General features: G+C 43.6%; 1 protein-coding gene across 1 annotated transcript in view; it reads right to left on the reverse strand.

Annotated features, from left to right (window-relative positions):
* The window catches only part of ITGA9 (integrin subunit alpha 9), a 291,590-nt gene that overhangs the window by 65,236 nt on the left and 213,105 nt on the right, over positions 1-13,249 (reverse strand). Inside the window, exons 19-21 of the mRNA XM_077809245.1 lie at positions 5,786-5,872; positions 4,848-4,927; positions 1,128-1,217 (exon numbers count right to left, since the gene is read on the reverse strand). Of these exons, the coding sequence (XP_077665371.1) occupies positions 1,128-1,217; positions 4,848-4,927; positions 5,786-5,872 (257 nt within the window). The remainder of the gene's footprint in view (positions 1-1,127; positions 1,218-4,847; positions 4,928-5,785; positions 5,873-13,249) is intronic.

Raw genomic sequence — 13,249 nt, forward strand, 5'->3', positions numbered from 1 at the left:
CATTCAGAAGGTTGTTACAAATGGCCAGTACAGGGCTTGAAGTTCTGAAGACCTCTGATGCTCAGGATGTGCTTCCCCAAGTGGGCGGTACATGTAAACCACACGAGCCCAGCAGACATCATTATTCCTCTTTGGTGTCTGGATCACCTCATTCTGAGTCAGTTACTGCCTGGGTCACCTGCTGGGATTGAACCTGGGATCTCTGGATCTAAAAGGTTCAGCCTCAAATGGCAGAGCTAAAAGACCAGGTCCATTAGTTTATAGAAAATAGCTCTGTATGAGGTCCAGCCAGTAGAGAGGGACATAAGAACATAATAACTGCCATACTGGGTCAGACCAAAGGTCCATCTAGCCCGGTATCCTGTCTTCCAAAGTGGCCAATGCCAGGTGCCCCCAAGGGAACAAACAGAACAGGAAATCATCAAGTGGTCCATCCCCTGTTGCTCATTCTCAGCTTCTGGCAAACAGAGGCTAGGGACACCATCACTGCCCATCCTGGCTAATAGCCATTGATGGACCTATCTTCCAGGAATTTATCTACAGAGACACAGTGTCCAGTATATTGCAAGTATTTCAGCCTTGATAGTGATGTGGATCTCTCTGTTTTAATTTAAACTCCTTTCATACTAGGGAAAATGGGGTTAAAATATAAACACAAGCTAGTTCCGACTATGAAATTAAACAGAAAGGCAAATAGTTAGATCTCACCATTATTCAGAGAATCCCAGAACATTTGACCCTAACCTTTGGCCTGGCAATTCTCAGCCATATCTTTAGACACATCCTCTGGAATGAGATTTGATTAATTTAGTCTTCCCTACCTCCCCCGCCCCCCATCTTTTTTTTTTTTTTTTAAGGTTCATCACATTCACAGAATTACAGCAACTTAAATCAATGACTAAAATATCTAATGTTACTGGTTGGGGGAGGATGGGGTGCAATAAATACATCCCAGATAATGAATGACGATGTCCTGTTTTCAAAGTCTGGGAAACAAGTCTAGAAGAAAGCAGCTTTCTGGCCACATGTAAACAAAGAGAAGAATGTAATTTTCCATTGGATGAAATTCACATGTTCTTGTTAGGATTTTATTTGTGTTTTTTGTCATTTGATAATTGGTCACTTACCCAGTGATAGATGAGTCCACTTCATGCATCAGGGGCACAGACAGGGTGAGAGTGTTGTCATGGAGCGATTCCGAGTGTTCTAGGTTTCCACTGTGTCAGAAAGGACAAATAAGCATGCTGTAAACCTACAAGCTTTGCAATAAATTACAGAAGTGCAGTCAGCAGCTACTATCTCATATCTGCCTTTTACTCTGAACCGCTGTGTTTGAGTGATGTCTCATTACAGAGACTTTTAAAGATCAAGGGTTACATTTGTAAATTGTGCCCTGGAGGGGGCATACGCACAAAGCTTGTCTTTTGTGGATTGCCTCTGTGCATTTACTGTATGGGTAAATCTACACTGCAGCTGGGAGCATGCTTCCCAGTGCAGGTATACAGACTTGCACTAGCTCTACTGGCTAAAATAGCAGTGTAGCCTGAGGTCTGAGGTCTTTCTGCTTACTTCAGGTCACTGAAGGTCCCATGGTACATTTCCCATGAGTAAGGGCCTCAAGTGTGGCCAATTTCCAACGTTAATAATTGCTTTCCTAAATTCCCTGTTGCTTTAAACTGACACATTATTCTTCATGTCCTAGCCCCAGTGTGGAATGTTGCTCGTGCCATCAAAAAATAGCTGACACATTCCACTCAAGAGGTGGGTAAAATGATGGCTATATGTATACAGTTTATGATTCTGTAGTATGTTTTAAAGCTTGAAGGTGGTGCTGTATTAAATCAATACTGGTATATAAAATGATCCTCTCCACAAATGATGCTTGCATATTTAAAGTATTGTATTATTCCTTTGTGGAGAATTTGCTGTATTCTGAGCAAACCCTTGCAGTTCAAAACTGCAAAGATACTTAATCTGATGGTGAGCTTGAACTCCACCAAAAGATGGAAAAATAATCCTGAACTACCTTTTTAAAGTATTATTTCAGATTTCAGCAGCATAATCTAAGGGACCAGTTTTGGCTTTCTGCTATCAAGGTAAAAGATTCATTCACAAACCTAAACGTTTGACCAAACAAACCCCTCTTATTTGGGGGCAGTGTCATTGAGGCTATAACAGACAGCCTTGGGACTACCTGTATAAAGTGCTAAGCTGGCTTTGCAGGCGGCTACATTTGTTCAATAGGACTGTGAAAAAAACAGGCTGCTGATGGCATACAGCACAGTCTTCTGTGACTGGCTCCTTTGATGTGACTGCCAATAAACAAAAGCACGCGGCAGAAGAGCATTCCAAATACCCCACCCCAGCCAGCAAACATTTTACAGCAGCCTTTCCTCTTGCATGGGTTTTAAGTCTCCAAAACAGTGTCATTTTGTAGCACGTCACAAATACCAAGGGAGATGCAGTGCCTGCAAGTGGAACTAGTCATCTGTGTGTGAGTGGAATTCAAAGGAGTACACGTGTGTGTCTATAGCTCTGAAAAAGGTAGAACATTTCTGTCAGCAAAGGGTATGACAGGAGACTAAGGCTTGGTGAATTTAGCTCTAGCGAGCCACGTTGCTTCCCCAAAAAGTGCATGTTTTTGTACAATAAATATTAGACTATCCAGCTGTTAGCCTGTTTCAGACTGTGCTGCCCAACTTGCAGCTGCAATGAGCCCGTTGGGGGCCCCTTACTACTGGGGACAGGTTTAACTTCTAGATAGATGTGTACTTCCTATACTTTCAGCACTGTGGGAAGGAAGGAAGGAAGGAAGAACCATTCTGTACTAAGACACTGCTACAGTGCTGGCTTGAGAACCCTGTAAATACAGGATGTTCCTTTTCATCTCAGGCTGACTGGGGCACATCACAGGTTTCCCCTCTTATTTTCTTTTGCTAGATGGGGAACTAGAACTTGCTGGTTAAGTTACTTAACTTCTCCATCACTTATATAAAGTGAGAGAAACAGGACATGAAACCAGACCTCCCAAGGCTCAGTCTAAGTCCTTAGTCACAAGACTCCTTTCTGTCCTTCTTCTTTATATAAAAAACCTCCTCCTTCTAATTACCCTGATTCTCTATACTATGTACGTGCACGCACGTACAAGTTCTTGACGCACTATAGATCTCTCCCACCCCAGAGGGACCGACAACCCCTTACATCTACACCAAACCTATGCTTTGTAGCGGAGGAGGACAAGGGTTTCCTTGAACCAGCCCTTCATATTCTCCCTTTCATAAACACAAAGTGAAAACTTTCACAAACACAAAGTGAAAACTAACTTGGAGAACATGTTAGGCTCCTTATATGTTGTACAACAATGTGGAGTATAGAATGCATAATTTAATGGAAGGCTCGTCATAGGTTATGTTAGATTCCTCATAAAATAAGGGAAGACACCAAAGAAAATTTATTAAGTATATTGGGAGATGGATCTGATCCCAAGGGAGCAAGTTATATGTATATTCCTCTTCATTATGTCTTATAAGTTCTGGAAAACACAGACTGGGTGAAATTAAAGCAGTCTCCATGGAACTAAGCTCATGCAACAACTATGACTTACACATAAGATCGCTATAGGGTGGATGCACTGCTCTTCAAGGATAATAAAATTTCTCCAATGTATCAGACACAAACAGCCTTGACCCTCTGATGTGGAGGGCTCTCTTACAGTATTTCATAGCAGCAGCACATGCTACAGGATCTTGTTCCACACACCTGTCATTTTTGGGGGATTACTCTTTACAAGAACAGAGTCACTGAGCAACTGCTAGTGTTCATCTCTCATCTCCAACAGTTCTATGGCGGGGGGGGTTCATCATGAAAGTGGGGATGGGGGGATTAAGAGTGATTATGTTTGTCTTGACATGGAAGGCTCCCAAATGGGCCTCTTCATGCATCTGCAGTCACACACGACAGCACAGAAAGTAAAAGCCCCAGCTAATCACGTTTCAGCAGTGACAGCGTTAGGAGCACAGGTTAATAAAGCCGCACTATAATCAATTCCTATATGAATCCAGAGAGTTCCTGTGACCTAATCACAGTTAGATTTTGTTTCTTTATGACAGATCACCCTAGAAAGCAGACAGGGCATGTTATGGTTTTCACTAATTCTAAGATCCAATCCCTATGGACACATTTCTAAGAATTCTGTATTCAAAGTGACATTCAGCCTAACTCACTTCATAACAAGTTTCACAATGTTCTTTGGGCAGAACACTGCTCAGCTGTCTCATACATCCAGTCACACCACACAAAAGATCAGAGGGAGAAAAAAAATACATGCTCAACTTTTCAACAGGTTAGAGAAGAACCCTGGCCATCTATCATCTAATGAATGCAGATGGCTTTTTGACTTGGGTCCAATCAATTATTTCTCTCAAGCACTGGAACAAATGCTCAGATGCAGCTGAGCTGCACTTGATGCAAGACTCAAAGGGATGAGTGGTGAAAGGTGGATTCATGCCACATTGTGATCCCGTGATCCTGGAGTCAGCTACGGGCTGGTTTGCCCTCCAATACGATTTAGAGCACACTAAGGGCTGCTCTAATTTGCACCCATCTGACAGCAAGAGTGCAAAGACAATCCTAGCACACCTCCTTGTATCAGGCTTAACCACTTACCCAGGATACTTGGCATGCTCGTTAAGATGGCTTTATGGTCCCTGTATGCCACCAGAATATATTATTTTGGTCCTAATCATTACGTTTCAGTTATTTATTATACATCATAAAACATGTCTATTTCATATGGCCAAGAGTCTGCACATTCCACCAAGAAATATGGCCAGATGAGGGATCCTTACCTTTGGGCCGTGACAAGGAATGTAAGAAACTCCTCTTCCCCAGACAAGTGGCTTGTATCAAAGATCACACTGAACTCATACTATGGAAAGAAAAAGTGGCATTTAGTGAGTATTATAGATTGCTTTTCCTAATCTAGAATTTCATGTCCCTCCCTCCCCTCGAGCTACATACTGTATCTATCCATGCAGAAATATTCTATTTTTATATATTTAATATTAGTTGTCATACATTTGTCAGTGTATTAAGGATGCCCTAACCTATTAGGGAACGAGCTAACAGTCATAGGGTCAGATGTTCCCCAGACGAGACAGCTTTCACCATTCCATCTAATCCGCGAGCAATAAAACTGTAAGCTACATTTTGACTGCAATCTTTTTTTTGTTGGCGATGTCAGAGCAGAAAGAACACAACTGGATTTTCAGATACCAGTTTGTCATCTGACCCACCGGCTAACTGAGCAAAATTCTATTTAGCTGTCATTGGGAGACAATATGGAAATTCACTGTCATTTTTGTAGGCACTGATCTAAACATAGCTTCACTTTAATGTACTTTTCATAGCATGAGAAGACACAAAATAAAACAAAGCCGTGCAACAAAAACAGACTGGGTGGAGAGCCCTCTTCTAACTTTCTGCTGAGGAAGCATTACACAATCATTTTCTGGCAGCGGCAAAGCACCAGTCAACTTCCATTAGTACTGCACGCCTGTTACAATGGGCACAGCAGTTCTGCTGACTTTGTTCAGTGGAAACAAAGAGCCCAACCTTACAGCAATTACGAAAGGCAGCCACAGTATCCCTATGGGAGAGCTGTGAAAACTCGTGGTGTCACAGACTCATAATGCCTTTCCCCTGCGGGTCTATTCCTGCCTCTTCCCTTGGCATAGAGGGGTTCATGAGCTATCCTCCTTAAAGTGAAAGTCAGTCAGCACATTACCCTGCACTTCGATCTCATGAAAGGAAATCCCACGCTGCACTTGACGAAGTCTGACTCCAGCAGCTCACAGGCAATGCCCAGCTCTTCCTGAAGGAAGTGGGGGGGGGGGAAAAACATGCGGATGAAAGGGTGGTGCTGGAAAGAGGTGACATATTACAAGGAACAATGCTGATGAAAAGATACAAAAACCACAGGGAATGTGGGAAGCCTTTGCCACCCCTAGCTGCATGCACAGTTCCCAGAAGGTTAACAGTCAAGATAAAAGGAAATATACAGCACTGCACGTCATAATATTGTCTGTAAACCTCAGATATTGTTAGTAAGTGCAAGAAAAATTAACAATCTTACAACTGCTCATGAAGAAAGACAAAGGGGAAACTCCATATTCCAGAGAAGGAAACTTATTAGAGTCAGGGGACTATCGGCAGCCAAAAGTGTTCAGATCTTCTGGCCTTCAAACCGTGCCAATCTCATCATCAGAAGCAAGCTCCCCACAGACCAGGACACATCAACTCTAAGCAGCACCAGACTCTGCTAGAACTCAGATGCAAAACCTGTAGACATATCTCCAATGTTATCCTACATATGCCTATCACAACACGTGGTGTACTTCAACCAACGTTTCAAATGCCCCAGCAACAACTATGTGAGTAAAACCAGACATGAACTATGCTCGCAAAGAAACTCACACAGAAAACAGGTTTCAGAGTAACAGCCGTGTTAGTCTGTATTCGCAAAAAGAAAAGGAGTACTTGTGGCACCTTAGAGACTAACCAGTTTATTTGAGCATGAGCTTTCGTGAGCTACAGCTCACTTCATGAAGTGAGCTGTAGCTCACGAAAGCTCATGCTCAAATAAACTGGTTAGTCTCTAAGGTGCCACAAGTACTCCTTTTCTTTTCACACAGAAAAGTGACAAAAGAAACACACCACATCACCTGTGGGTGAACACTTTTCAAAAAGCGATCACTCTATATCTGACCTCTCAGTCCTCATCCTCAAAGGAAACCTGTACAACTCCTTCAAAAGATGAGCCTGGGAACTTAAATCGATAACTCTGCTGGACATTAAAAACCATGGACCAGAGTCACTAGTTTTATGGCTCATTAGTATTACAACAATTTATAAACACACCCTACTACCTTCTTTTGTTCTGGGACTGCAAAAATGTTAAATGCCCACTTTATTTTAAATGCTCTCCTACAGCCTAGTGAACCCCCATACTTAACAATCTGTCCCACCTGGCATTTAGCTCTCATACTCTGGTTATGTTCCCAAGACCTGAGGAAGAGCTCTGTGAAGCGGAAAAGATAGCCCCTTTCACCAACAGAAGTTGGCCCAATAAAAGATATTACCTCACCCACCTTCACTCCCTCAGATCATCCAGTCATTTGGCTCTCCCCAACATCCTCTTTGGTTAAGAAAATGCACCACTAAAATGGCCTAGGTTAATTTATAGAGGTAAAAATTCTCTTTAGTGATCAGACGACAACACCACCGAAAAATTACAGAAGTGCATTCTCTCCTCAGTACTAATGAAAAACAGGATATACCTTGAACCTACACAGTCATACAGGTGAAAAGGGTGGAGGGAGCCCTGTAATGGCCAAATGCTGATCCCACTAAAATCAATGGACTTTTTATGGTTGACTTTATTAGGACCAGAATTTGGCCCTAAAACAGTACCATCCTCTAGATTTCAGAGTGCAGTTTTGTATCCGATCATTGTCTCTTTTCCTAGCCCCTGCTCCCCCAAATCACTTACTTTTAAGTATGTGAGCAGTCTCACTAATTTCAATTAACACAGCTTAAGCACGTGTTTGAGGGTTTTGTTCGATTGGTGCAAGGGCTCAATTTGGAAACCATCTCTATTCAGAAAGGGTAAAAAAGCCATTAGGTCTTAAGCATATGCTTAAAGTTAGCATAAGCGTTGTCCTGAAGAAGGATGCACTTAAGCATGTGCTTAAGTTCTTTTCTGAATTGGGTCCTGCACTGAAGGTCAGATCATCATCTCTGGTATCACAGACACAGTAAAATATACCAATACAAAATAATACCCAAACAGGCAAAAATATTATCTTTCTTGTCTAGATGACTCAAACTCACGATCACCGATTTCACACAAAAGGAAACACTGGAATACTTCTGAGATGTCTTAATGTCACTGGAATTACTCCAGAATGACATCAGTGAAATTTACGTCAGAACTGTGCCCTCAAGGTTAATTGTACTTGTAGTTCTTAATATGTATCTATTCCCATGAAGGCAATGTAGCACAGCAGATGAACTATCTACCTTACATGGCGCAAAGGCAGCATGCTCAGAAGCAGAGGCAGATTAGGGGTTTGTGGGGCCCTGAGCCACAGCAAGAGGGGGTCCTGCCCCATCCCTTCCACCTGCAGTCTGTCCCCCCCCCCACATCGCTCCTGCTTGGAAAATGGGGTCGGGGCGCAGGGGCTTCCCCTTCCCCGGAGCCCCACCTAGCACTCCTGCTGAGAAGTGGGGTCTGGGGCTTCCCCTGCTCTGCGGCAGCAGCGCCGAGCGGGCGCAATGGGTCAGGGTGGGGGGATGCCCATTTTTCCAGGGGTCCCCAATTGGCCGGGGCCCTTGGGCATGGGCCCCATTGACCCAGTGGCTAATCCGTCACTGCTCAGATGCTATGTCAAATTTAACTATTAATTACCAGAACACTTATAGCACAGGTAGTTTTAGTGAAGCATTCCTTCCATTCATCAACATTTGGAGACTGGGAAGTTGTGTGAATAATCTGAAGTTTATGTTAGTGAACAAAAGAATGCAAGTGGGGGGGGGGGGGGAAAAACAGCTGGATAACCAAGAGAAAATTTCAGACATTTCAGCTGGGAACATTTTCATTTCTGTGTCATTGGAACTTCACTTGCTATCCAACTGTATTAACATATAAACTCCCTTAATCTGCCAGCCTCCAGTGGCTAAAGGAAGACTTTTATTTACATAGCTGTCTGCTGGTGACACTGCACAGATAGACCTGAGAGGCTGCCTTTTCTCCTCAAATATTACTTTAGAGGCCTTATCACTAGAGACCTGAGAAACAAGATAACCAAGTCGATTCCATGATCTGATAATGGCAAAAATCCAGTCACCCCTTTGCCTTGCTAGCTGGCTGCTGCCTATTCTTCCAGGTCTTTTGTTTATTGACAACTAGTGTCCAGATCCCAGTTGTTTAGAATAGCCTGTTAAGGAAATGATGAATTATGCTGCACTGGCAAATTTTTGTTTTGTTTAAAACTCTTTCAGTATATGTTGCATATTTGATTTGGAAGACACCTTTACTTAATCAGCACACCGCTCTATTTAATATTGCACATAAAAACACTACAATAAAAGAACATTATTCAGGTCACAAAGTAATGCACTCAGAAGTTAGAAAATGCCAGAATGATGGTTGTCTTTGCAACCTTCATTCAGCTCCCTTGTGTGTAACGCATTAAGGCAGAGGTGGGCAAACTATGGCCCGCGGGACCCTCCGGCCCAGCCCCTGAGCTCCTGGCCCAGGAGGCTAGCCCCCAGCCCCTCCCCTGCTGTTCCCCCTCCCGCGCAGCCTCAGCTCACTGCACCGCTGGCGCGATGCTCTGGGCAGGGGGCTGCGAGCTCCTGGGGCAGGGCAGCTGCAGAGCCCGGCCTGACCCGGTGCTCTGTGCTGCGCGGCTGTAGCACCACCAGCCACCGGTACTCCAGGCAGTGCAGTAACGGGGGAGGGGGAGGTTGGATGGGGTCAGGGGAGTTTGAGTGGGTGGTCAGGGGCCGGGGGTGTGGATAGGGGTCGGGGCGGTCAGAAGGCAGGAAACAGGGGGGTTGAATGGGGGCAGGGGTCCCGAGAGGGTAGTCAGGAAGGATAGGAGGGGTTGGATGGGGTGGGGGGCAGTCAGGGGACAGGGAGCAGGGGGTGGCGGATGGGGTAGGAGTCCCAGGGGGCTGTCAGGGAGCAAGAAGCAGGTGGGGTTGGATAGGGATTGGGCGACGCCTGGCTGTTTGGGGAGGCACAGCCTCCCTTAACCAGCCCTCCACACAATTTTGTAAACCCAATGTGGCCCTCAGGCCAAAAAGTTTGCTTGCCCCTGCATTAAGGCATAGTTTTTAATTACATGGTCACTTATAATTTTTCCACAGGACCACTGCCTAATTCAGTGTACAGGATGGATAGTGCTCACTTCACGAGCAGCTGTTCAACATTTTGTTTTCTCATCATTCTTCAATGTGTGGCCCCAGGCCTTTTTTACTGCACACTATTCAAATCCTGCTCTGAAGATGGAATTATTAATTTCCTCATGGGCTTTTCTATGTTCTTCCTCACTACTGTGTCTGAGTACTTCAAAAAACATTAATTGATCTTCTTAACACCCCTGGCAGGTGAGGGAATGGCATTATACCCATATTTCAGATGAGTAACTGAGGCATACAGTGATTAAGAGCAAGCTTCCATTAATTTTGGGTCCCCCATTCAAGATGACTAGGACCTAGTTTTTCAGAGTACTTAGCATTATACAGCACTTTATATTCAAAGAATGGCTTCACTGCCTTCAGTTGCAGATGTGGGTGCTCTGCACTTCTTTAAATCAGACTTCAGGGTATCAAGTTGGGCACCCAGAAAATGAGGAACACACAGTTAGTGACCACCTGTGAAATGTTTGGTTTAAGTGACTTGCCCAGCAGACCGAGGAGTTCAGTGGCAGAGGCAAGGATAGAATCTATTTATTCAGGGCAGCATTCCACTGCCTGAATCATGTGACCATTCCTTTTCCCACTGTCCCCTGCTTCATTCATCACACACTTTCCAAGTTCCGCAACAAACGCAGCAAAGAACCTACAGGCAACAGCTTTAGTCACTACTCAACCCTGATTAACTCCCAGGGCAGGTCCATGAATTGAAGGTACTCACCATTTCCGAAAGTCAGGTTGCACTTCAGTTTTTAATTATGGGTGTTGGTGGCTAACGTTAAGCATTCAAGTTTGAAAATGTTGGCCCACATGCACAATACAAAATACAGGATGTTACCTCTTATGCCTTAATATTTGGGAATAATGCCATTTGCTTACAATTGCTGTAGGAAGTATAATTTTAAATGACCTGATATTTATGGATTTAAAAATCTCAAACTCTATGCATTACCCATATAATTATTTTGCATTTAATTCTGTATATGTTTTGGAAAGGGGTGTTAAATAAAAAAAAAGAAAACAGTGAAGTCCTTGTTTACTTGTATATTCAAACAAACACACCAAACCAGCTAAAGGGGCATAGCTCCCTTGACTTCAATGAAGCTATGACAATTTATACCGGCTAAGAATCCATCCCATTACATGAGACTATGTTGTACAGTTGTTGGGGTTGCTTAAAATGTACAGCCTAACACGACTGAAGTTTTCAGTCCAGCTGGATGGTGAAGGAGCTTAGGCTGGAAAATGTTGCTTTCCTTCTAAAATGCTCCATGGCATGTCATATTCCTGGAACAGCAAGTCAGACAAATCTCTCTTCTATTATGATGCACTATGCGGTGCTTGCTGGGAGAAACACTGTTCTCCGGCTGGCTCACAACTGGATAGGCCCTGTTTCCAGAGTGTTATTTTTCACCAGCTGAAGTCAGCTTTTTTTTTTTTTTTTTAAAGCATCAAAAAAATTGCTGACAACTGTTACAGAATCAGTGTGATGGCTGAGTCTGGGCTCTATCCTGACAGAGTGTGTTTGTTTTGGAAGTGCAGCAACTGATTAGTTGCTTTAGCTCAGTGGTTTTCAACCTGTGGTCCGTGGACCACTGGGTGTCTGCAGACTATGTCCATTCGAGTTTTTTTAGGGGTCCACAAATAAAAAAAGGTTGAAAACCACTGCTTAGCTGATCCAGTAATTCAGATAACCACCTTAACATAATACGACAGAAGAAGTTATCTGAGGATGTTGTATTTGTCTAGTGAAGGCTTGAGAAGGGAGGAAAATGTCACAAGTTACACTCATGCTCTTCCCTAATCGACCCATCTTTTTCCTACACTTGGAACCTATTCCTCTTGGCAAACGCTACAGGCTGGTGGGGGTCCATGGTCTATCTCTTCCTCACACCATTTGGGGCATGGCAAAATGGGCAGTGAAAGGGAATGGCTGCTGACTGTCAGAACTGTAACAGTGCAATTTCCTGCAAGGCCCTTGAAAACCCCTATTGAATTCAATTTAAGTATCTTTGGTGTCCCTTGTATTAGATACAATCCCACAATAATATATAAACTTTGCATTTAACTTCTCTGGGGTGCGGGGGGAAGACATGACTAGTGTAAACCTTGGGAAGAGCTATGGAACGTCAAAGGACTATTTTAAAAAATGTGCCAGACAAGAAGGAACTTTTGGGACAAACGAAGTTAAGTGCATTTCCTAGGAAATACCTGAGGGGAGGTGAATGCAAATTCCCACCTCCAGACACAATCTTTTAAAGCTACACTCTGAGGAAAGAACGTTTAGCTTGTTGAACCTATTATGAACTTGTCACCACAGGAAAAAGCCTTTGGTGAGGTTTGAAGGACTGATCACCTACCAGAGCCCTTGCAGGAGGTGATCTCCAGTAAGTTTATTAGCATGCGTGTAGGTTCTTGTTTTTAATATGCTTTCACCTTAAGAATAAATGTGTTTGCTTAGAAAGAGCTGTGTGGTAACTTAACTGTGGACAATTTCACTGTTTATAGACTCTGGAAAGAAAAATGCAGACACTGCTGCTTGCTAGGAATAACACAGTGTAGGCAGGGAACTGTGCAGCCTCTCACATGTTCAGGAGGGAGAGAGGCGCAGGTCCCAAGAGAGGTGATGACTAAGAAGCCAGGAGCTTAAAGGGAGTTCCCTGGCATGACCACAGAGAGGGAATACAGGCACAGTTTCCCTGATCTTTGACAGTGACTATACCCTGGCTTTCATGCAGAGAGGGTAGGGTGGGGAGGTAAAAGCTCCTTCCCCCCACAAACTAGCCTTCACTAAGCCTTTACAAAGGCACACACTAGCCTTTACTGCTCCTAACAACTCAGGATCAGTACCAGAGGAGACTTAGTAGGTTAGAGGGCAACAGTTAGTTGCTATAAACTATCCTACCACATACAATGTACACACACGCAGTTTGTTGGGTTTATAGAGAATTTCAGTATGGAAACAGCTCGTTTTAACTATAGCTGAATTATACAGGAAAAGGAGGTGTCAGCTTGTGGAATTATTACCTGCCATGCCACACTAGAGGTTTGGGAGGAAGTAATGGAAGAACATTAGAGCAATATTGCTTTGCTGACTACACCCAAGTCATCATCCAGGGATACAGACAGAACAATTCTGATTTTGTTCTTTTCCAGTCAAAGTGAACCATAACTGAACTGCAGTAGAATAGCAGGTTTTTCAGGCAATATAAAGTACGGTTAGCATTAAGAAAATTGCTGTCCAGCATTACAGCAGGTCACACCAACT

Source organism: Eretmochelys imbricata, chromosome 2 (genome assembly GCF_965152235.1).
Source record: "Eretmochelys imbricata isolate rEreImb1 chromosome 2, rEreImb1.hap1, whole genome shotgun sequence".
In the NCBI taxonomy this organism is placed as follows: Eukaryota; Metazoa; Chordata; order Testudines; family Cheloniidae; genus Eretmochelys; species Eretmochelys imbricata.